The sequence below is a fragment of the Betta splendens genome, chromosome 4 (genome assembly GCF_900634795.4).
Source record: "Betta splendens chromosome 4, fBetSpl5.4, whole genome shotgun sequence".
Lineage (NCBI taxonomy): Eukaryota > Metazoa > Chordata > Actinopteri > Anabantiformes > Osphronemidae > Betta > Betta splendens.
In genome coordinates, this window is record NC_040884.2 from 23,518,513 (window position 1) to 23,543,527 (window position 25,015).

Sequence of the window (25,015 nt, forward strand, 5' to 3'; positions counted from 1 at the left end):
TCTGTGTGTAATGAATGAATGTAATATACAAGTTTCACTTTTTGAATGACATTAGTGATGATATTCTAATTACATGACCAGCACCTGTATTTACTTTTTCCACATGTTCAAAAGATGTTTTCACATAAAGTGACACAAATAAACAATACTTCATTATGGTTTAACATTGTTCTATTGGAATTATGGGTTGGATTTCGGATTCCGTTGGTGCCATGATTCCAGTGTTAGCGTCAGACTGCTTTCAGTTATTTCCTGTGATATGTGCACACACAACAATAAACGGGTGTCCAGTTAGCGCTGTGACGCTAAGCTAACAATAACACGCTTCTGTCCAGTTGTTATGGAGCCAGAATGGGAAGCATGTATGCTAGCTTATGATTTTTCCCTGGAGTACAACTAATTACAGCTGGCGGAGTGCTAGCATAAATAAAATAAATAATTAGTGAACACAGCTGACACCCCAAAAACATAACCCTGAAAGTCCTGGAAAAATAGCTTTGACAAACTCTTCGCACTCACTTTTGTCTTGTTTCAGTTGCTTGTGCTTCCAGGACAATTTGTACCAACATAGCTCTTTTCAGGGACTTTGCTGGAGTAAAAGACTGCATTAAATATTCCAGTTGGTCCAGGGTGTGACATCCTGCTGTCACTGAGTAATACTCGGGCATTAGCAGCCTCTGCGAAAAGGTCCGAGTAGGTGCAGGTGTGTTTCAGTGTTTACATTTCCTGAGGGATCTCTGAAGGTCCCCTGTTTAACAGCTGCATTATGGGCTAACGTCAGCGTCGGGTCCATTTGATCAGAGTCTCTGGCGATCGATACAAGAAGATCAGTTTGGCGTAAAGCTCTTCCTCCAACTCCAGCTCACCGGTCTCTCTCACCTGAAACAGAAAAACAGCAAGTACAACAACAGAACTGATTTAACTTTTGAGATAAGAAGGATTAAAGTAGTTGTGCTGCTACCAGAAAGATGTCGGTGCAGAGTTTAAGGATGCGGTCGACGCATGGCAGCTCCTCGAACATGATGGAGTGGCTGATCCCACTGAAGAACTCTCGGACAAACTTCCCGATCACCAACACTACGGAGGCGTACAGGCCCATGATGCTGCAGAGGGGGTTGCTGGTGAGTGTCTGATGGACCACAACATACTGCTAACAACTTGTTACCAACAGAACACGACAACCTGTTTTTACAACATGCTGAGAAATAGCATTAGTTTAAGTAATGGAGAGCAATGGAACATGGCACTGTACTGCCCCACACAGGAACAGTGGAGTAACTACATATTTAGTCGAATCACTCAGTTCCCAATAAAGAAGTGAATGTGGTTCAAGCTCCATATTTGTGTAGTCACTGCACATTTAATCAGTACAATGTTCCACCAGTAACACATGTTTTCTTTGTATAGTGCGACACACTACACACGCTACTAATACTACTCCCGACTACTACTACTGACATACAGCAGTCACAGAAATGAATGTAGAGTGAAAAGTTGTTTCACGTCATTGCTACTGTGATACTATTATTTTTACTACAGTACTTAGACATATTTGTAGTACCCGTATCCAGCGAGGAATCCCAAACTTGGAGGACTGACTTTATCATTAAACACGAACAACTGAAGCCCCGCCTCCCTCTTGCTGTTCAGGAAAGTCCCGCTCACAAAAGGGACTAGACTGGCAGCCGGTTGGTCAACGACCCACCACTCCTGGATCTCTCTGCTCTGATTGGTTGACCTCTCAAGGGCAAGCAGAATGTCCTTGTAGTGGCCATCTGAATAGACAGAGGAGAAGCTACATGTTGAATGAAGTGGACTAATAAACAAAACCTGTAATATGGAATAACTAATGACAGAATTGTCTTCTGTTACATAATAAATAAATAAAGCTTTTATAAGAAGTAAAAAATGAAAACCTGTGTAAAGCTGTTCAATAGGTTTGGCGTTGGAATCACTAGGAGCTCGAATAAAACTGGGAAACACTTTCTGTATCACCCTGAAAATACACAAAATACCTGTAAATACTTTAAATTAGAAGCCCCGTCCTCTCTGAGTATAGCTCCGCCCCTGTTACTCACACAGGAAGTGACCTTGTTCCCTTGAGCAGCTCAATGAGCTCCAGACGTGTCTGATTGTCCAAGTAGGTCACATATTTACCCGACGCCAGCTCTGCCTTTGCGCCCAGACTCAGGTTCCTGTTAGAACAAACGAAGGACCACAGTAACTACTTCCTGTCTCTAACTGTTCATCCCACTATTAAAAAGGACACAGTCCAGACTCTGATCCTGGTTTTATTAAACCCTGACTCACTTGGGACATTGAGGCCGGTGTGTGTCAGGGTTAGGGTCAGATCTGCCTGGGACCTGTTCAACCAGGTTCATCTGTTTATCTAGTTCTCCTCCATCAGGTGAACCCAACAATTAATTAATCAATACTGGTAATACTACAAGAAGAATTTCCTTTTATAAAACAAGGTAAAGTCGACTCGTGAATGGTTATTGATGACAATGACAACTTTAACTACAGTAATAGTAGTACTGCTAGTAAAACTATTACTAGTACTCATTCCCACCCTTATATTCCTGATACTACAGTCACTGGGACAAATTAGTATTTGTGTCAAATTCTGAATCCATCTCTTGAAGCTGACCTCTGAACAGTCCAGGACATAGTCAGAGGGAAGTGGTCCAGGTTGAGCACCTGGCTCAAGTACTGCCTACTGGGAGGACTGATGGTCCACAGAGAGTTACTGCTGCCCTGCAGGTCTGCCACCACAATGTCCTCACAGCTGTACGCCTCCAGGAACTGCAGGGCACTCTGGGAAACGCAGTGGGGAAAAAACAGCAGGTGTAACGAATTGCATCAATGTGAGAAGCAGTGCTGTGGAAAACTTACAGGTGTGTAGCTGTAGGTGCTGGCGAAGGAGCTATACTCCTCCTCAGTGAGATCTTTGAGCTGGTTTTGCTGGGCGCTCATTGTGAAGATCGGCTGTTAAAATTACCCACGTCAGTACAGTAACTCCCCTGCTGATATGACTGCTACGTCTTTCAGTAATAGTACTGCAATAATATGAATCACCTGGAAACCTCCTAGTGTGATGGTAAGAGACACGTCGAGAGGTCTGTTGACAACTCCGGCCACAGATTTGATGAGGGACATGAAGAGAAGTGGGAACCAAACGATACAGATCAGGAGGAGAACGATCAGACCACCCATCCCATACTTCACCACGCGCTTCTTCTTCTGACCCCGAGGCTGAGGGTACCTCTGAGTACAGATACACAAAACACGCACATAGAAATACAGATAAAATAAACAGACAGCTAGCTCAACAGTAGCAGCGATACCTTCTCAGACTCTCTCCAGCACTTTAACACAAAGCAATGGGCGTAGACGTCCTCCACACAGATCCACGAGGACAGAGATAAGGTGGTGTCTGTCCACACCCAGTCCATCACTGCCCTCAGCTCCGTCAGGAAGGGAACCAGACGGAAGCTGCAGGTAGAGATACAGGTGGATACGGGTAAACATATCTACAAAAGCACTGGCATAAAATTACACAGTAGGGCTTAAATGTTGTTTTAAACAGAATATAGATGGTGCAACACTTTGCTAAGCCAGGCTGTCACTTTCCCCTCTCCTCCACACTGCGTAGTAAGCTCAGTTCTGGCTCCAGCCTCTGTGCTAAGCTACGCTAACAGCTGGACAGGTGACTCACCCCTGGAACAGGAACAGGTTAAGGTAGTTGTAGCTCTTTGTCAGAAAGTTTCCCAGCACCCGTGTTGGGTAGCCGGATCGAATCTGATAAGCTGAGAGCCCAAAATAAACACACTTCACAAAGTACCAGAGCTGAGCCACCAGGTTCTGGTTGAAACGCCTGGATAGACAGGTGAAGAGAGAGATGCAGCTAACAGCTTGTAAACAGATCAAAATATTGTTGGTAAAGCGCTGGGGAATCATGAGTTACCTCTCAGTGACTGTTGGCAGGATGAAAAACATCCAGAAGTGAATTCCAAATACCAGAATAACCTGGAACACCAGCTTCCCCAAAACAGTCTTCCTTAAATACAGAGCTCGGTCAATCACCATGGTCCCTGCAGACAGGTGGAGAGACAGGTGATCAGACAGACAGTCCAGAGGACAGACAGATGGGCTGCCTGATGGATAGACATACCAAACTGAATCAGGACCATGACCAAAAATGCTTGAGGAACTTGATCTTCTGATAGAGAGGAAGTGATGTCAGCAGCTGCAGAGTGTTTCTGTAATAGTATAAAATTTAATTGAATAAATCCACAAATGTAAAATAACAGAGATCTGAGTGAAATGTAAACAAATGTTTACTCCAAAGGCCCAGAAGCCGAAGACGATGATGATGAAGTCGACTGTGTCAGCAAGGAACATGAGGACGTAGACATCAGTGACAGCACTGTATTCTGGCTGGACTAGAGCTCTGAAGAAGTGGCAGATGGGCCAGTACACAGACATACACCTAAAAAACACGATGAAACACGAGTCACTCAACCAAAGACGCCTCACCTCAGAGTCCAGCTGTAGCATACGGTACCTGTCAATGGAGTACACCTTGGCTCGGATGGACAGCTCTCTGAGTTTGCCCAGGAGCAGATGGACCCTGGTTGGCTGCTGAGGTCTGGAGCTCACGCTTCCTGAAATCATACACAGGAAAAGTTGTGGCTCGTGTGTCCAACTGCAACAGGTCTGTTCCCGGGACTTCAGTGTGAATGGACCACTGCTTGGATTGAATGGACCAGAATGGAGTCGATATAGCATGAATGTTTGCATCAAATTTTAAAATCTCAAAAATGATTTGCAGTTATTTATTTCTACTTGAGTACTGAGGTTAACTGTGACAGCTCAGTCCTTGGTTGGTGATGGGAAGGTGTGTGTCACGGATTATTAGTTTTGGGCTGCATGTGAACAAAGGCCCACTCGAAACTAGCGTCAGCCTCCACCGTGAAGTTTGAGTAAAGTTACGAGCTGCTGCTAGTGTGTTTTAGACTGTCACGAGTAACGTTAGCTGTGTTGCTAATGAGCCTCGGGAAGGTTCTGTGTAGGAGGTTCTTTAATTGCGACACCTGCCCTCCTGGAACTCAAGGTGTGTGGGCTCCCTGGCTGCTCGATTTTCTCGATTTAGAAGATTTTGTCCTCCGCTCGTTGGATGGGCGTAGCAGCCGAGCTCCTCCCATCACTCTGGATTTCACAAGTGGCATTGTTCATGCACCAACGTCTGCCTCACCCTTTGGGTGAACAATGTCAAGCTACAGCCTTACTAACCTTGTAGTGGGACACTCAACCCCAGAGATGATAAACAGGCTTTCTAAACTTAGCTGTAAGTGCTACTGGTACTTACTGTATCACTATCAATATCAATAATGTGCGATTATGGTCGTTGTGATAAAAGTGCCGTTTTCCCTGTTTTCCTTGGACATAGAACATTGATAGTAAATGTTTTTGCATATTGTGGCTAGTGAAATGTCCAATTTCTATAACAGAACTTACTTTTCAGCGAAGTATCCCTTTAAGGAGCAGGCACTAAAGGGGTGCAAGCATTTGGTGCCACCCAGTCTTTTTGTTGTCCAGTAAAGTTTAGCCATTATAAAAACTGTTTTTATGATTAAAAATTCTTTAGTGTGGTCTTGGCCTTGCTGCTGTATTCAGGTGCATTTCATTCTACCTGCAGGAGAGCGCAGCTGGGTGGAGTTGGAGCGCGTGCGTTTCCTGCCTCGCCGTCGTAGCACAGTGGAGGGCTCTACTACATCCATGTAGGTGGCCCTGGGGCAACACTCAGCCTGAATGTCACCATGGTGGGCCACATCTGCCTCCTTGGTAATGCTATGATCCCACAGTCCATGACACTGCAAAAAAAAGTTGTGGAACCTTAAGTACAGCTCAGAACCCTGAGGACAAATCCAATCCTGTAGTGAGCACAGCTAAACATTTTAACCTTGAGTATGGCTCTGTGGTAGAACAAAGCGAGTAGCTGCAGCAGGTCATATAAGACGTAGCCTTCTTTTTTCTCCACCCCCAGGATGTTGGGAGGGTGGAACGGTTTGGATCGGTCCAGTTCCAGTTTCTGGTTGAAGGGAAAGAAACCAAACTGGAAGAAGTACTTGATGACAATGGTGACCTGTGGACACAAACGGGTCAAATAAACACTTGAGACATGAATGCAGGTGTAGGAGAGAATATCAGTGAGTGTTGATGTGAGTGTGACCTCAGTGTAGATGATGGCTGTCATCCAGAAGGTCTTACTGGGTCGAGGGACCGACAACATGGCCCACAGAAACACCAGCACTGGGAGAACCAGAGTGAGACAGCTGGCTGACACCATGTGGTTCAGTACGATGACCAGGTAACACACAGTCTCCGACCTGGGATGACAGGGAACATGGATGATGAGATGAACAGTGTAAAGCTGCTCCAGTCTGCTTTGCACCTGGAGCACCTAGTAGTAATCATTTATAATATTTATTTACAGCCTAGAACTTAAAATAAAAGGTATTTAACGACTAAATTTGAAGTATGTGTATAGGAAACACAGGTTTGGTCAGTCATCAAGGTTGGTTAACATCCCTATGACAGGCTTGTCTGGTGTTTGCTGGTCCTGGATCAGTTCATTCTGCTGCAGTCAAACAGATTAAGCCCACTACTCACTGAAGGAGCAATTCAGTTTGACCTGTCCTGCTGAGTTTACCTGGCTGCCAGGATGTTGTATAGGGCATAGCACAGCTGAAGAAGCTGTGGCTGGTTCCTATAGAAACGGTCGGATGCATCCAGTTCGTCATTGTAGAAGGCTCTGAAACACAAAGCAAGTGTGAAATGTTTCTACGGGGAAGGAACCTCTGGGACTCCCCTTTTCCTCACCTGTTCCTCAGCAGCTCGCTTGCTGTCAGCTCCTGAGTTCGAGATGCCAGTGGGCAGGATGCGGAGGCAGAGTCAGGCAGAATGTCACTTTCACTGTCACCCTGAGCGTGGGACAGCATTCTTTTCCTGAACCCGGACGTATGTTCCTCCTCACCTGCCTGGAGGTCCAGACCCAGAGCGAGGCTGTAGGATGGTGGGAGGTGCAGCGAGCAGTGAGAAGCAGGGGAGGAGGCGCTGGTCAGGGGATGAGTCAGCTGTGTGTCGAGAAGAGGTAGATCTGGTTCTCCCTCAATGCTGAGCACATAAAACAGTTACATTTAGGAGAATATTTATTCTTCAGGTTTCTGATTTTCCTCTTCTCCGCCATTTAGTGTTGCTGAACTGAGATGGATGGGCTGTAAGGTCAAGACCTTACAGTAATGTCCGAGATGATTCTGTAAAAATGAACCAAACTCTTTGAACTCAGGTTCTCAACTCCTCCTGAGGGACCTTGGGACATTCCCAGTCCCAAGTCTCCTACCTGTTGGAAATGACTGAAACCATTATTGCAGGTTGCCTTCACAAGCTTTCTGATGTGTGAACTACCTGAACAGAAGAGTCACAGGTCATGGAGACCTGTTCTGCTGGTTCTCCATAATCCCTGCTGATCAGGTGTCAGTTGGCTAATCCAGCTGTTGATTGACTGAACACACCTAATAGAGGTGATCAGGCTGGATACAAGCTGGAGCAGGTAGAGATGAAGAACCAGTGGCCCCAGTTTGACCTCCATTCTAGACTCAGTCTGTCATTCAGAGTACAAGTGCACGCAGGACGTTCATCATAAAAGCAATTATCATTATCGATTTGTTGGGCTGCTCATGTTACGGTGTAGATTGAAGGAAACATAAGGCAGCTTCTGGCGAAATGCTGGGGAAACCTGATCCACAGCCAGAGAGAGAAAAGGCCCACTAGTGTCACAGGAGCAGCAGCTGTGGTCACGATGGAGTTTCATGAAGGGATGCTCTTTAAAACGTTTTTGTTGGCTGACCTGAGAACACTCGCACTAGACTCAGGCCCAGGAGGTGGAACGATCATCTGACTTGCAGCACAGTGAAGGATGGCGCTGCCACACAACAGCTCAACTTACAGCCCAGGAATCAGAGGAGTTAGAATGTTCTACCCATGTCGCCTATTTATACTTTGGATATTAAAAACAGTGAACCTTTTCTGAACTCAGACAAAGTAATCTGGAAGACTCACCAGCACGATTCTCCCTCTGAGGATGAAGATGATGAAGACTGGACTCTCTCCGCCCTCGCCAGCTTGGGTCGTGGTCGGTGACTGGTTGTGGCCACATTGCATTCTGGACATTGTTCTGCTGATGGGTTTCCTTCTGTTAATCCTGTTTCCAGTTTAATTCCCGAGCCTGGAGCCTCATGAGGAGGCTGGTCTGTGGTGTCAGCTCCACCTTCCCCTGGTGCTGGTTCTGCTTTAGCTGGATCTCCTCCTGAAACGGTCAACGATTTAGTTTTATCTACACTGTCTGAATACTGTTTCTGATCCTGATAGTCTTTCTGGGTCTGTTTTACCAGGATCTTGTTCTGGTCCACCCTCCTTTTGCTCCCTCTGTCTGTTTGCGGAGGCCTGGTCCTCTGCCCCCCGTGTAATGGAGCCTGGCCCTGACTCCCTGGAGGTTTTCATCATTTGCTCTTGATAGAAAATGTTTATTGCCTCTCTAGTTGGTACATTACCCTAGAAAACGATGGTAAACACAGCATTGAGACATTCTTATTAAAGATTTTCTTGTAGCTCTGGAGCCCATTTGTTTTGTTGACGCAAAGAAAAGCCAAAACACCTGTTGCAACATAAAACATTTGAATTGAGAAACTTTTCATGGTTTCCTTTTGTTTCTTAATCCTTCCGTCTTTTTAATTGACAAGTGTTTGGTCCAAGTCCTTCAAAGAACTGAAGCCGCACCTGTTTGGCCTGCTGCGTTAGCATGCACCTCTCAATGCGGAGCACAGTGGAGATATCCACGTGTTCCTGACACAAGCTGCTGAGCCATGCGGTCAGAGAGTCCAGCAGGGCTGACAGCAGAACCCAACAGAAGCGCAGTGTGTTGGAGAAGCGACGCAGTGCCGTCTCTGAAACGCATGGACCAGACTCATTATGGTACTAACATCAAAGCAAACACCATCATCACAGACTAAAATCACAAATGCTCTCTGGCTAAATGGGGAAGGTCATGATGATGCTCCTACCTGGTCCCTCCTCTTTTTCTTCCTCCTCTCCGTCCTCCTCTTCCTCTTCCTCCGTTGCCTCAATTACTCCTTCTTCTAAAGAAAAAAAGTTGCATGTTGATTGAATTCTTAAGCCTAATGAGGTCAGTAACTCCACAGACTCTAGCTTCACACAGTGGTCCACCAGGTGGGTTCTTACAACCTGGATCCATGTGGTTGTAACAGGCTGTTTCTGGGCAGCAGTTTAGTTTTGTCTAGTTGTATTCCTGTGTTACGATTGTACTGCCTATTGATGCTGCCACTTGTACTGCACATACAGTAATGACGTTACATTAGGAACACAATGGACACTTTCTCACCACCCTTCTTCTCCTTTCGGCTTTTTCGTTCAGATGAGTTGCTTTTCCACAGCTTCTTGTGGCTGCTGCGAGCTCTCATTGCAGTTCTGGAGTCTGTTATCCAAGCGTGGTAGACAAACTAACAAGGAAGACAGCATGGACTTATCATGAAAAGTGGTTAGGATTTGAGCTTGAGGTCTGTTTCTCTATCTCTTTATCCCTTTCAGAATCCGATCATGTTTGGGCTGATCTACCAAGTCCAGCCTGGAGACGCTCACCTGAAAGGCTGATTTCTCAGGACGTTCCTTCTCCTTGTTTTCATCCTCCTCTTTTTTCTCATCATCTTCCTCCTCGCTGTCTGTCTCAAACAAGTAATAATCCCCACTCCTCACCACTGCGGGCAGACAGTAAAACCAAGGTGAGACAGACTGACTGTGTCTAATACGGAGATGATGATGTCAAAGGTCACATGACTCACTGGATGCATGGTTTACCCAAGGCCTCCACCACTCCTTCTGCTGTTGACCCTTCTTGATTCCCTGCCCTTCACATCAAAACATCAAAAACGAACAGCAATTCAGCTGATGACAGTATGTGGTTGCTACCAGCAAGGTATCATGACAATGGAGGTTTGTGTGCTGACCCTCAACAAGGAAGCTGCTGTCTTGGGTCAAACTCAACATGTTCTCTTTTCCTCGCCGGAATTTCTGCTGTCGGGATTTGATCCTCTCCATCCTGAGAGAAACAAACAGGAAGTGGTTTCAGGAAGTGGTTCAGATCCGTTCTGGACATGGATTGTTCAGATTGTTAGGTGTAAAAACAACAAGAGTCCATCAAGTCCAGGACCTAAACAACATGTCTATCTACATGTCTTGTTTATCTTAACTAGTGACCCTAAACACTTCAGATTTGTTGGTCTCTGGATTTGTTCTGGTCTCAGACAGATGTACAGTACAGATTTTTGGGCTCTTGTTGACGCAATCTTTTAACTACTAAGGTGGCTTACTGTCTCTTCAGAAGATCCATTGATGTCTTCTCAACCTCCAGTCTTGCTCTCACAGCTTTGACCGTAGAAGCCTCAAAGAGCTCAGCTCCCCTGCAACACATAAGTTCCAAACTCACGAGACTCCACAGTTTGTGTTTCCATCTGTGTGACTGGCTGCTTACCTGGAGGCCAGAAGTTGTGTGTTCTGCAGGTCCAGCACCACATACAGGAAGTACTGACTCCTGAACACTCTCCGCTGAAGCAACAGGAAGCAGAAGCAGACGCCGTCCCAAATGATTCCTGCCTCATCACTCGGCAGCTCGCACTGTTTACTGCTCTGCTGCTCCGCTGGAAAACACAGACAGGTAGGACAGCTGTACAGTTTACTGTGGGAGGGGTTCACCGTTTCCCAGTCCTGTGCTGCTTTCTACCAGGTACTGGTGTGTAACTGTCTGCATTCCTATCTGGAGCCTTTTGACCAGAGCAGAGTGTTTCGTCTACCTAAAGCCTAAACATCAGTGTTGAGTCCATAGTACATACGTTTGGTGTAGCCTTTGATGGTGCAGGCCAGACTGAAGAGCTGAATCAACCAACAGTGATTTAACACCAGTGACTTGATGAAACCACAGGCCAGGATCTGACAGTCAGGGAGGACACACAGTTCAACTTTTACCTTGTCACTCTGAATAGTAAAATATAAATGATGATGATAATCGGGCTTACCGACAGAATATTCTTCATAGTGATGACAAACACATTGTAACCAATCAAACAGTCCCAGTACACCAAGATGGACTTAACGGGTTTTAGCAGTAGGTCTCCACCCACCAACAGGAAATAGAAACAGGCCACCAGGTAACCCATACAAAAGATACTGATCCTGGAACAGGAAGTAGAAACAGTCCACCAGGCAATGCATTGGTTCCATATTATCTTTATGTTTATTTGTAACACCACCTGACTGTTAAATGGAAACGTGTTGGATGATGTGTGGTTGTGTTCACTCACCTGGTGGTTCCAGTGATGAAGATAATGGTGAGGACAAACCAGAACATATAGCTGAAGATGATGACTTTCATCATGTCCAGGTAAGACCTGACCACGTACAGTTTAAACAGTTAACAGGGGGACCAGGACAGGAGTGTTGGAGTGTTTAGTGGGTGAAGGGGTTTACCTGCACAACATGAAGTCGGGAATTATGTTGAGACGGAGCTGTGTGATAGTATCACAGACCTCTCCTTCATTTTCATGGAGCTCACTGTTATCACCTGCAAGAATCTGAACCGATGGGAGACGTTCCTCCTCAAATACCTGCAGCTGCAGTGATGCACCAAGGAGGAGGAAGAAATCATCTGAAAGGCCAGAAAACAACTGTCCAGACAAGCATCGCCATCTACACTGTCTGAGAGAGTGAAATGTAAATGTTTTGTTCCTGAGGTTTCACAAAAACCCAATTCAAGATTACATTCACTGCTAATAAGTAAAAAGCCTGTGAGAAGTCAGAGTCTGATGGTGATTGTGTTGTGTCTTAGATTAGTTGAGGAAATGCTGGGGACTAGCCTTGTAGTTTTTAAAGAACAATGAGCTGCAGATGCTGATGGGCCACAACCTGGACATGATGTAATAACTTCAGCTTTTTATACAATGATGTCAAAAAGACGTGTTGTTGGTCTTACAAAGAAGGAAGAGTGGGTTGGGAGGGGTCAAGTAATCAGGGAGGAAGAGCCACTTCACTAGGTTTGAGTCCACATTAAATGACGGATGTCTCCATGGATAATCTGAGAAAACAAACGGCGCAGATTTTTGATGTCTTTATATATAAATGACAATCAACCTACTTTGACCCAAACTACTTAAAAAATTATTTAACTCCTTGTGTGAGGTATATTCCTATATTTCCTATGGCTGAGTCTGTACCTTTACAGGCAGCTGGAGGGAATCCAATGCACAGCAGGTACTGAAAGCACACCATGGCCGACAGAAAGTAGCAGTACCTGGGCCACACACAGGCAATGCGCGTTCTGCTGCGATGCAACAGGATGGTGATGAGGCCAAAGGCGTGGCCTACGGCAAACAGATCCATTCGCTGACCAATCACATTCACTGCCAACAGGAAGCAGGTCTGAGGAGATTGAGGGGCATGTTAGTGACATAAAGGGGTTAGCATGCTGCTAGGCTAACGTTACTAAACTCACCTCCAGCCCAAACTTGTAGAAGTAGTAATTCAGAAAGTATTTCACGCAGCTTAACACACTTTTGTCAAGGTGCAGCCTGCTGATGTCACAAAACAGTGTTCTTGTGAGGGGTGGGACTTCATTACGACGGAGACGATAGAGTTCCTGGTGTCGGTAAATGGTCACCTCAAACGCCAAGAGGGCCAACATCATCAGATTATACTGTGGAGACAGGCTGGTGTGATGATAGGAACCGTATAGGGTACTTTGTCACTATGTCAGTCAGACGTATGGGACACAATGATGCTCAGTCACTGTGAATATAGACTCATGGAGGGTCTGCACAGCTTGCTGTGGTAACGTCACCACTGACCCCATGAAACAGACAGATCAGGAAAGAACCGACTACAAACACATTTAAGCTGAAACCAGAAGTGCATCTTAGGTGCAGAATGCTTCAGGTTCAGTCGCTGGTGTGGATCGGGTAGTGACAAACAGTACTACTGTAGATTCTAATGCTGACCATGCTAATAGGTTCATGAGACAGGCTGGATGTGTTACCCTCAGGTAGTCGAGTAGTTTCCCATCTGTCTTGTGGAGCCCCACCCACCGGGCCGGATCGATAGGACCCGTGTACAGAATGGAGCCCGACAGATCAGAGGTGGCGTTACCTGGCTGCCAAACAGGTCAGAGAAACAAATTAGAGACAGGTAGACATGCATCGCAGGTGTGACACTGTTGCCATAGTTACCATGGTGCAGTTGGAGGAATATACGATTGGCTGGACGACATTAAGCTGGTAGAGCATTTTACAGACGATGACCACACAAGTCCACACGGTGCAGATGCTTGAGGACAGGGGGCGCCATGCCCTGCAGGACAGAGCCACGGCCACACACAGCACGAAGACCACGTTAAAGAGGCAAACCTGGAGAAAGACAGGCAGGTGAGACACACACCGGGAAGAGATAGACAGGCGGGGGACAGATAAAGGTGGAACCCTGACCTCCTTGACTGAGACCCAGATGATGTAGAAGGACAGAATCTTTACAATGTGCAGCTCCAGGAGCCACCAGAGCAGACACTGCAGGCGCTGCAGGGACAGGAGGAGGCGGAGGAACAGGACAGACAGACGATCCACCACCAGCCTCCACGAGACCAGCGCTGACAACAGGAGAACACGGGTGTGATGCCTGTTCGCACTTTACTCTTTCAGGTGTGAGTGTGTTTACCTGTTATGCAATCAGACACCGTTTCCCTGTCGAACACACTGGAGTACTCCTCGCTTTCCTCCTTGATGCACTTCTCCTCTGTCTCTGCCTTCTCCTTCTGGACCTCCTGCTCTCGTTCCGCGAGGAGCTGAGGAGCTTCTGACAGATCGGCCAGGCTGCCATCAGAGTGCACCAATCTGAGAGACAGGCAGGCTCAGTGTCGGACAGATGGAGACAGAGAACTACCTTCTATCCAGGTACCTGAAGGTCAGGTTACCTGCAGGGATTGAACCAGTTGTGTTACCTGGTGATGGTGCTGTTGTGTGTGTCCACCACGGTCTTCAGGTCGGTCAGTTGGAGAAAAGGCTTGTGGAAATAATGCAGATGGACGATACACACCTATGAGAAATCCTCCTTGTTAACAATTTGGAGGGAAGACCTCGTACACTCATGCCCCACACTGAAAATTGACTGAGCAATCACCAGTAAAAACGCAGCAGGAATGAAGATCCTGGTGAACAGAACTGGAACTGAGAACTTCTCCAAACCAACGTCCTCCAACCTGAACCCATGAAGATAAAAGGAAAGGTGTTGGAGACATTAGACTCTGTGAATACCTGCTAGCACCAATAAATACCTGCGCATGCTGAGCCCGGTGTAGTAGCTCCATGTATCGGGGGATGAGGGAAATTGGAAGGTATAGATCAGGATCAGAACCAGCATGGAGTAGACCACCACAGCTACCCAGAATCCCCTAAGCCAGGCACGCCAGCGCTCGTAGTTCAACTAGAGAGAGAGAGAGAGAGAGATCAGTGTAACACTGCAAACTCAGAAAGAAGAGGTCGACTCAAAAGACCGAAGACCCAGACACACACCAGGTGAGCTGTGTCTGCAGTGAAGACATGGATCCAGTGAATACCCACAGGCCCATCACACTGTTAATGATTTAAAACTTGGCTGATGAAACTTTACAGACAGATGAAACCTGGCTCACAGTGGTTACCTGGTACAGCGCCACGCAGCACAGGAAGAGGACCATGTAGATGACCTTGTACAGGACAATCTTCCCCTCGAAGCTGACAAAGAAAAACATGGTTCCACAGACGTAGATCCAGTATTTCACAAACATCCTGGTTACCACAGCAACCAGAGCCTCCATCTGAATACCACTGCCTCCACCACCCAGAAGCAGCACTTCCTCATACGAGACCTCCTCCACCTTCGTCTGCAGGTCCAAATCCACTCCCTGACCCTCTGGGGGCAGGAAAAGGAATCAGACAGGCCCCACAGGCAAGGTGTGAGCATGAAAAACAGGAGGCTTACCTTGTGTCTGGACAGTGATGGTAGACACATATGTATCGCTCTGTCTGTCTCTCTTCTCCGTCAGTGCTTGACGCAGGAGCAGCCAGAAAGTCAACAGACACAGCAACTGTAACAACGTCCCATTCAGTCAAAGTCAGATAAATTGGTAAACGATTGGCTCCAGACTAGTATTGGTAACAGAAGCATTATGGTGAGCGGACATTAGAAGCCTAGTAATACTCTTGGTAGTATAATGACAGTGAGTACTTTAGATGTAGTAGTAGTAGTAGTAGTAGTACCTTAGAGGCGAGCTCCCGACAGGGGTCATCCTTCTCTGGAAACAGTCCAGGAACTTCCTGTATAGACGGGAAGCTGTACACATACTGCAGAATCAGCAGCAGGTTGCCATAGGCAACCAGCCAGGGCGATGACATCAGTGTGTACCGGCGACGCTCTCGCATCATCCACAGGACACATGACCACAGAAGCAGCACACATGTGGGCCAGGACACATAGGTGATAGACCAGGCCATCATTGAAACCAGAGCACAGATGTAGCTCTGTTTGAGAAGGAAGCTGAAGGCCAAGGAGGCAGCGCTGACCCCTCCCTCCTCGGTTACTGCCCTCACTTGTGCATCCCCCTCCTCCTCCCAGGCGCATGTCTCCAAGGTGTCTGCAGCATTAAACACAGGACAGAAACCTGAAGCAAGTCAAAATCCAGACAAAAGGTACTCTTAACCAACTCATGGACGCTTTCTGTTGGGTCAGCTCATATACTGAAGTAACATTATGGGTTTTCCCCGGGGCCTCCTTCTGTTGGGACATGCCCAGAACACCACATCTGAGACAGATGCCCGAGCCACCTCAGCTGGCTCCTCTCAATGTGGAGCAGCCATGACTCTACTCAAAGCTCCCAGGTGACAGAGGCCCTCACCCCATCAATCCGACCCATCTGTCAATCTTCCACTCCAGAACCCAGGATACTTGAACTCCTCCACTTGGGGCAAGAGCTCTCCTCCAACCTGGAGAGAGCAAACCACCTTTTTCTGGTCGAGAACCATGGCCTCAGAGTAGGAAGAACTGATTCTCATCCCAGCTGCTTCGCACTCAGCTGCAAACCGCACCAGCACACGCTGGAGGGTCCTGGCCCGATGAAGCCAACAGAACATGAGCCGCAAAAAGTATTTGCTGTGGTAGTAGTCTATGAAGCACTAAGTAGTACTGTGTAGAAACAGTGTTATAATATTTTGAGGAACTCAAACCTTAGCTATTGGTTTAAGGCTGTTTACCGTAGAACACGTTAGCTCTAATATCATCTTTGTTGTTCATTAAAGCGAGTCTCTCGGGTCTTCTCAGCGATCGCAACACTGTTACCGTAAGTATCGCACAAATCGCACACCTCAACCATAGCAACGGCTCATTTGACCACAGAAAAGCGAACAGCGGCTCATTTGACCGCAGTCTGAAAAGTGCCAGGCCTTTGCAAATATAAGCCTGTCAGACACAGTTGCAGACAGGATTTCCGATCTTTCAGTGGATTTGGACAGTTGGTTGAAGCAAAAAGTAATTTATTGCGTTTTCATTTGCTATCGAAAAGCACAGAGAAGTAGCACAACTGGACATTTTCATCCACAGAGTTGATGACAAATTGACCGTTACCAATGAGTTTGTGGAGTTGGTGCCGATTACAAATACAACGACAGTCAGTTGATATTGTCACTGCACTCGTCGGCTCATGGACATGGTCGGAGTGGTTAAGTTATATATACCATGATTTTACAGGTTCGGCGCACATGGGAATAAAATTTCCTCAATGTGGCCCCTGAGCTAAAATGAGTTTGAGACCCCTGATCGAGCCCCTCTCAGGGAGTTGGGTTCCATAGCTCAGGCGTGGAGGTGGAGGTGAGCCCAACTATTTCTAGACGGTACCGCTCAACCTCCTGCACAAGCTCAGGCTCCTTACTCCCAGTGACGTGACATTCCATGTCCCAACAGCCAGACTGGTTGTCCAATGATTGGGTCACCAAAGCTCCTGTCTTCGACTGCTGCCCAATCTACTTTGTACCAGCCCCCTACAGCTCCTACTGCGAGTGGTGGGTCCACATGACACCCACCACCTGCAGGTAATCCAATGCAAAAAAAAGCGATTAAATATGTAATGAATTTTGGACGGCTGTGTTAAAAATGCGATTTTCTAAATATATTCTGGCGTGTCTGCTTTGGAGGGTTTGGTAAAAAGTATTTCTGCATGTCCACTTCTGAGGCCAATCAGACTTACCTGATTGACTAAAAGAGTAGTGAGGTGTGACGTAATCATCCAGTCCAAGGGCAGTGCTCTGGGTGGGCGGGGCCAATGAGTGAGAGGGACTGTCATTGGACGATGACCAAAGCACCTGATGGACAGGTGCAGAGAGTTTAACATGTATTCATGCAGATGATATTGTGACCATGTACAGATTCCATACGTCTGAGCACTCGGGGCGATCGTGGTCTCTCCTCCAGAGCTCTCTCCTCCTCTCTGCTGTGAGGTCCTCGCTAAGATTTTCACTCAGAATGCTGGTGGCAGTGATGATGTCACAACTCCCACTCTTGGCCGACTCCACTCTTGCTACAAGGTCACTGTCAATAAGCTGAAAAAGAATCTCAAATGAGACAACCAACCGGAGCATGGTGACGTCGTAGCCACACGGTGGCCTCACCTGGTTCCGCCACAGACTGGCCACAGTGTGGTAGAGGAGCAGCAGCATCAAAGGGCTGCAGAAGTGAAACCAGCTGAGATTGGGGTTCACTTGAAGCCTCCAGGGGGCAGCACAGTCCACATATGCCACAGACACCAGGCCCAACGCACTGCAGACAAGTCAATCAGTTGAGTCAGTAATGATGTCACACACGCACCTCATCAGTCCACAGAGATCAGTGGTGTTTCCATCCATTACCTGGAGGACGTGGAGTTCGGAGGCCATGCCTCCTGCAGTGAGGGCAGCTGGTAGCAGTAGAAGAGCAGGAAGTGGGAGGAGGAGTAGGCCAGTGACATCACAGACACGCACCTAAAGACCAGAGGCGGGACCCGACCCGCCCATGCCCACCATGTACACAAAACCTGAAAACAGAGCAGGTAGAGAAGGGAGGGCAGGGAGGGAGCCATGATACCTGAGGGAGGGGGGGGGGGGGCAGAGGTGGGGTAACATGTGTTAAGAAGCCTTTCCTCCCTGGGTGCAGCTTACAGCTAGAGTTTGGTCCGTCCCGTTATTTATAAGTAATTTATGTCAAATCTGTCAGCAAACTATAGGGTTCCCATTCATGTACAGTACTGCAACCTGTTTACTGTCCTGCACATGTCAATGCTCCAGTGTGTATGTGAATGTGGACTGTACCTGTGAGTCCCAGCAGAGCTGTCAGCAGGACCTTTCCTCCAGTTGTAGTCATGTTTCCCAGCATCTGCCTGGTCTTACAAACCAGCGACTCCAGTTCAACCAGAGCCCTGTTTCTGGGTCCCTTCTCTTCCTCCTCTTCCTCTGGATCTTCATCTCCAAGCACAGACTCCTCCTCAAACACCTGGTCCTCGTCATCCTGCTGCTGCTGAGGATAGACAGAGGAGAATTAGCAAAGTTAGACAGGTTCTACTGAGGAGGGTCAGACACTCAGTCTGGCCTCCACTTAGACAGTGGTCTGGTAGAGCATTAGTGAAGAAGAGAGGGAGGAAGACGGCTAGTTTGTTTGTGTGCCGGTCTGGTTTCATGTTAACAGGCTCCGACTGCAAGAACAATAAAACAACCTGAAACCTAATCACTATTCCTGTCAGATAACTAGATTAGCCTTAATAAATAGCCTACTCAGTTACACACTAATAGACAGGAAATGTCGTTTCTAATGAAATTCCACCTGCTTCATCAGCGTCTTACCTGTGTGTGTTTGTTGGCGTTCAGTCTCCTGAGCAGCCTCCACGTCAGCAGACCAACAACCAGCACTCCCACATCAGGACACACCTGCCTCACGGCAGAGCCCGCATCACTTCCTGACAGACTGACACAGACAGTGATGTTGTTCAGTCTGAGGCTGAACTGTGAGCGAAACACAAGCCCATAAATCCTTAAGTCCTTTGTCTGTCGTAGGGCATAAAAGTAATACAAACAAAAGCAATAAAAGGCTTTAAGACAAAAGAATGCGTTAAAATCAGCACAGGGACATGGTCATGATGCAACACAGCTGCTGCTACTGTCGGTCTGCAATGACCATCAACAGCATTAGGTTGATTTATTTGTGGGAGCAGAGTTCAGACAATCAGGCTTTTGTTTCTTTGAGCAGACGAGTCCACACAGTTGGAAGCTCGCAACAGCTCAAACTGCACCAAATCCTCACAGAACACAACCCAGAACTTGTGGCAGCCTGAAGGAACCTTTAGCCCGGTTCATGACTGGGACTCGGGTCAGAGCCACCCAGAAGCTGCATGTTGAAGTTTGAAGCAGGGACCAAAGCGCCACCAGGGCTGTGTGTAGGTGTGTGTGGAGACAGAGAGACCACAGTCTGCAGCTCCCACCGCTCACGCACCAACAGATGTCAGGCGTTTCCCAGTTCGTTACAGAAATGTGGCAGGCACATTTAAAAAAAGGATTAGAAAACGCACGTAGTGGCCTAGTAGCTCAACGATGATAAGGGAAATGCTGTGAAAGGTTTGGTACAGTTCAGTGGAGCTGCGTTCCTAAAGCAGGGTCTGCAACCCTGGTCCTCCAGAGCCACTGTCCTGCTGCTTATCCAACTCTCTGCTGATCACCTTGATCAGGTGTGTCATCTGATTGGATAAACACACCTGGTCAAGGTGATCAGTACCAGCTGGGGCAGGGAGAGCTGGAAAACCAGCAGGACAGTGGCTCTGGAGGACCAGGGTTGCTGCCGTAAAGCGTCACAGAGGAAGACATGCAGTGCCTTGCAAAAGTATTCACCCCTTTGACTTTTTACCTATTTTGGTACATTACACCCTTAAGTTCAATGTTTTATTAATGTGAATTTTATCTGATGGATCGGAACACAATAGTCTAAGCTGGTAAAGTGAAATGAATGAAATATATATATAAACCTACTTTTTAGAAATAGAAAGCAGAAAATGTGCATGTGCGTATGTTTTCACCCCCTTTGTTATGAAGCCCATAAAGAAATCGGAGTCTGGTGCAACTAATTACCATCAGAAGTGACATAATTAGTGAAATAATGTCCATCTAAGTGTCACATGATCTGTCATTACATATACACCTTTTTTGAAAGGCCCTAGAGTCTGCAACACCTAAGCAAGAGGCATCACTAAAAACACTGCCATGAAGATCAAGCAACTCTCCAAACATGTGAGGGGTTAGGTTATTAAGAAAAATATCCAAATATATGATCATTCCCAGGAGCACCATAAAATCTAATATAACCAAATGGAAAGAACATGGCACAACAGCAAATCTGCCAAGAGGCGTCCGCTCACCAAAACTCACGGACCGGGCAAACAGGCAGCACAGAGACCGAAGGTAACCCTGGAGGAGCTGCAGCGTTCCACAGCGGAGACTGGTGTATCAGTCCATAGCACGACAATAAGCTTTACACTCCATAGAGCTGGGCTTTATGGCAGAGTGGCCAGAAGAAAGACATTACTTTCAGCAAAATACAAAGTGGCACGTTTTGAGTTCGGAAGGTGCTCTGGTCTGATGAGACTAAAACTGAACTTTTTGGCCATCAAACAAAACGCTATGTCTGGCACAAACCCAACACATCACATCACCCAAAGAACCCACAGTGAAACATGGTGCAGCAGTTTTGCAATGAGGAATGGGCAAAAATCCTAGTGGTACGATGTGGCAAGCTCATAGAGACGTATCCAAATCCACTTGGAGCTGTGACTGCAGCAAAAGGTGGCTTTAAAATGTATTGACTTTAGGGGGTGAATAGTTATGCACATTGCCTTTTTTCTCATTAAAAAAAAAGTTGTGGGCATGTTCTGTAAATTATATGATGCAAATCCTCAAACAATCTGTGTTAAATCCACATTGTGAGGCACCAAAACTCACAAGATGCCAAAGGGGCTAAAGACTTTTGCAAGGCACTGAAAGTCAGCAGCAGGTGGATTGTTTGGCAGATCTGTAACAGTCATTGAAACATGGAGCTTTGGGGAAAATCCTGTTTGTAGAGTGAAAACTGAGGCCAAACAAACGAATCTGACATAGCTCTGACCTTCATTCAGCAGGAGTGGAATCCAAATAAAGGACCTAAAGAGGCTCCATGCTATCATAAACATAGTAACGCATCTCTGCGGCTGAAAGTGTCAAAAGACTAGAAGAAGAGAAGGCGGCAACTGAACCCCTCCTGTACTGCCCCCTGTTGGATGATAAGTGGAGGACAGCGATGACGGCCAACATAAAACACAGGCCCTGTACTAGAATGTAAAGCTGTCCTGTGTCACGTGACAGCTCCTTACCTCACCAGGCCCAGCTGACCCACAACCTTCTGCCACGACGTACCTGCAGACACAGACAGGTGATAAATATGCAGACAGGCGTGTAGACAGACAGGTAGACGGATGCAGCTTACAGTTGTAGGTGGGCTGCAGCGTGATGGTCCCCAGCTGGAAGGAGGCCTGCAGTAACAGGAAGACGAAGCTGGACACGCACACGGCCGTCACGCAGCGACTCAGGCTCCCTGCCAGGTAGAAATGTAGCTTTATTTTGAAAGATACACAGCTGCAGGAATTGCTGTATCTCACCATAAGCTCCATAAGCTCACGAGAAACAGCACAAGGTGAAGGCGTGTGTTTTACAAAAAGTGTTTACAATCACAAATTAGAATGTAGAACCAAAATATACATTAAGATAAAAAAAAATCAGCATATGCACAGTAGTTAAACTGTGGAGCTGTTCAGTCGGACAGATGCGTCAGCGCTGCTTCCTGTTGGGTGGAGTCTGAGTCAAAGCAGCAACTGGTTCTGAACCACCTGGACCCCAGCACCCGACGGCATATGAGGATGAGCTGAAGCCTCCACATGTTGTGGTTGAGGTGAACCCCTGCCCTGCTCACATTCTTTGACATCTGACATTCTGAATCCTTGAAACTCTGTTCTTCCTGTCCTGTTGTTTGTATCTCTCCCTGATTCACTGTCTCAGATTATCCCAGTTTACATGAATAAATCAAACTTGCCCTGTGAGGCCTTGAACCCAAGTGTTAACAGGTCTGAATGGAAGAGAAGGATGTTTGAACTGACTGTTCATCTGCAGACGGTCAGTTGTTGTTAAACCTCCAGGTTACACAGCCTTGTCCCTGGATCAGGATAGAAGCTGCTTCCCCCAAGACAGGAAGTTATGCCACACACTGGGTCAGCCTCCCGACCCCCTCAGAGAGGACCTCGCTATTCTCTGCGTTTCCTCAGGAAGACCTTCAGGAAGTAAGTTGGATCCTGAGGTCACCTGCTGCAAAACCACACAGTCCGTTACTGCATGAGTCCCTGGGGCAGCACTAACTCAGGACCTGACATCTTTGACCTCCTGGTGTAATTCCTCTACCCCTTCTCACAATGATGTCATCAGTGGCACATCCTGGTGTGTTCCCGTCAATGTGACACCAGTCGACCCAGTTTGACACAGCACCCGAATGCCAGTGGACGTAATGCGTGACGAACTTGAAGCCACCCTGACGCTGCTGAGCTCAGAATGACAGAATGTCTCACGTCCCGTGGAGAACTGGACCCTGAGTGAAGGACAGTCCTACGACTCTGCCCAGATGAAAAGGGATGTGTTCAATTATGATGGACCACTTAATGACAGGTTTTAACATTTGCTTCTTCATGGGACCTGCTATCTGAGGGTTTCTTGGACACCAACCCAACGTCAGCCATTCATGAAACCTTAATTAAAGTGTCTGTTAATTAAAGTGGTTTAAAACAAGAAGCAGCTTTGGCAGCTGTGCAGAGACACTACAGCAGCACAGCAGCAGACAGTGGTAGCGATTAGTGTTGGTACCTGTAGAGGAGGAGGTGTCTGGCAGCAGTGGCAGCAGCAGCAGCAGGAAGACGTAGACCACAGAGAATCCATTGAAGCGCAGCACGCAGGCTGTGAACACATCAGTCACACAATCAGCGTTTAAAGCAGGGGCGGCGCATCCTGACCTGTCCTGCCCCGGCCTGACCGGGTCGCCTTTGATTTAGAGTCGTATTAAGTGACAGCTCTGACGTGTTACGTTAGATTCAAAAACATGCTGTGAACTCATCAGCAGAATAAGCTGATTTAGATTCATTCTAACCTGATTACACGTGTCTCTTCTTGTTTGACTCAGATGGATCTGATCGACTTCAGGTTCCACTGAGGGGAGACAATCCAAGCCAGCGTTTCATTGCCTCAGCAGAACCTCCTCGACCTGTCGTCTGCTAGTCACGCACTTTATTGAATCCAGTCCCTTCAGTAATCTAATGGCAGCATTTACTGTCAGTGTGTGTTTGCTGTGTGGAAAAAACTGGACTGTGTCAACACTCCAGACAGAAATACAGAACCACACAGTCCAACTCATGATCTGTGGGACCTGGACAGAAAGACTGGACCAAGCTGAAAGGGACTGTATGTGAAAACCTCCAGTAAAGTCTGGACCACCTTCTGTGCTGCGCTGCGATCTACATTCCTACGGTAGGTGTCACATGACTCATCCACATCTGGAACCTGCAGACCCGGCACATGCATGTTCAGAACTGTGATCAGGGTTTCGGTGAACTGCTGTGACAAACCCATAAACATGTAAAGCGCTCAGTGAGATGGGGGCAGGGAGCAGGACGAGGGGCCCTGGTGCAACCTCCCTTCCCCCAAAACACACATTTCTCAGGTAACAACATCTGGCTGTGTGTCCACCAGCACCGGGAGACATTTCTGTCCAAGACATTCCCAAGACGCCATTTTCAAGTGTTTAACTAAATGCTCGTAAATGAGTCATTTAAACTTTTTTGTATACATTTGAAACACTTGCACACTTTCATATGTTTCCTCGTGCCTGAATTTCTCTGATGTGGGATCAATAGACTTTCTGCATATAAGCTGTGATGACTGCAGCTTCGTAGTACTAAACCAAACGCATTCATCAAACTCCACCGATCCACTAGATGCTCCTTTTAATCAGCTGGGACATGTCTATTTACTAGAGTGACTCACTCACTGCAGACACGAACATAAGCACAGCTGGCAGGAGGTGAATCATCTGTTTCAGCTCATGATCATCCAACGGCTACACACCAGGTCCACAGGTACTCACTCACCTGTGTCGATGTGAGCTTGGACTTGAGTTTACCTGGGTGTAAAATCAGCAGCAGGACGTTTGTTGTTCCACTCAACAACAGATATACTTGTGCTATTTACTAAGAGTAAAGTGAAAGAGTGGGGCTTTGGTCCATCAGTTAAGTCAGTGTCTTAGTATGAACCAACAGCAGAAAAGCCATAAATCACACCCTACCTGCAGCCAAAGTGAGGGGCAGAACAGCCCTGAAGACCAGACTTGCAGTGAGCTCCGGGGACATACTGGGTCCGACTCGATCCACGTCTTAAAACGAGTCTAAAGATCCCGACCTGAACCCAGTCCCAGCTCTGGACCTGGATCCAGCGTCAGCAGCGGGCTGTCTGAGCTGCGCGCGCCCTCCGGGGGAGCTGCGGGTCCGGCTGAAGGGCGCGACACACCCGGGTGAACATCCCCCGTCCTCCGGGAACCGAACCGGAGACAGGCGGGGAGACAGGGACGGACTGCTCCGAGTTTATCCGTCTACAGCTGCTCAAGGGTGGCTTTCTGGAGTAAAAGCTAAGTTCCGTCAGAAACCTCGTACTTTTTCTGCACAACTTTATTCTTCTTGTTCTTCTTCTTCTTTTTCTTCTTCTTCTCTGTTTTCTGTAGAAACTCGGACTAA

General features: G+C 47.2%; 1 protein-coding gene across 6 annotated transcripts; it reads right to left on the reverse strand.

Moving 5' to 3' along the window:
• LOC114853946 (piezo-type mechanosensitive ion channel component 2-like) lies at positions 1 to 24,710 on the reverse strand. Of its 6 annotated transcripts, none has more exons than XR_008694319.1 (57): positions 24,571 to 24,710; positions 23,100 to 23,189; positions 21,679 to 21,786; positions 21,566 to 21,608; positions 19,017 to 19,137; positions 18,489 to 18,693; positions 18,051 to 18,264; positions 17,814 to 17,961; positions 17,580 to 17,744; positions 17,393 to 17,507; positions 15,414 to 15,787; positions 15,136 to 15,241; positions 14,816 to 15,066; positions 14,688 to 14,747; positions 14,450 to 14,598; positions 14,296 to 14,374; positions 14,117 to 14,211; positions 13,834 to 14,009; positions 13,608 to 13,765; positions 13,353 to 13,529; positions 13,163 to 13,276; positions 12,623 to 12,823; positions 12,345 to 12,549; positions 12,104 to 12,205; positions 11,602 to 11,779; positions 11,436 to 11,522; positions 11,151 to 11,307; positions 10,968 to 11,064; positions 10,610 to 10,775; positions 10,449 to 10,538; positions 10,086 to 10,177; positions 9,921 to 9,986; positions 9,721 to 9,836; positions 9,464 to 9,581; positions 9,126 to 9,200; positions 8,842 to 9,008; positions 8,454 to 8,616; positions 8,125 to 8,371; positions 6,886 to 7,179; positions 6,716 to 6,817; positions 6,236 to 6,392; positions 5,966 to 6,148; positions 5,696 to 5,876; positions 4,568 to 4,667; positions 4,345 to 4,492; positions 4,175 to 4,262; positions 3,968 to 4,094; positions 3,719 to 3,877; positions 3,348 to 3,495; positions 3,079 to 3,267; positions 2,896 to 2,988; positions 2,651 to 2,817; positions 2,079 to 2,195; positions 1,917 to 1,996; positions 1,562 to 1,775; positions 962 to 1,129; positions 1 to 879 (listed from the first exon to the last, which is right to left on the reverse strand). XR_008694319.1 is itself a non-coding variant. In XM_055507675.1 (57 exons), exons 1-57 carry the CDS (start codon positions 24,632 to 24,634, stop codon positions 778 to 780), a joined length of 8,127 nt encoding a protein of 2,708 aa, XP_055363650.1. In that variant the 5' UTR covers positions 24,635 to 24,710; the 3' UTR covers positions 1 to 777. The 6 variants fall into 6 exon arrangements, 5 of the variants coding, with proteins under 5 accessions (XP_055363650.1, XP_055363651.1, XP_055363652.1 ...); XM_055507675.1 differs by having other exon boundaries at positions 962 to 1,103; positions 18,489 to 18,690; XM_055507676.1 differs by having other exon boundaries at positions 962 to 1,103; positions 9,467 to 9,581.
• Positions 24,711 to 25,015: the final 305 nt, after the last annotated feature.

Coding starts and splice junctions, on each gene's coding strand:
- LOC114853946 (XM_055507673.1), bottom strand. CDS start 24,634: ATGTCCCCGGAGCTCACTGCAAGTCTGGTCTTCAGGGCTGTTCTGCCC. Junction 12,824..13,162: donor AACTACTCGACTACCTGAGG/GTAACACATCCA, acceptor CTGTCTCCACAG/TATAATCTGATGATGTTGGC. Junction 10,178..10,448: donor ATGGATCTTCTGAAGAGACA/GTAAGCCACCTT, acceptor TGTTTCTCTCAG/GATGGAGAGGATCAAATCCC.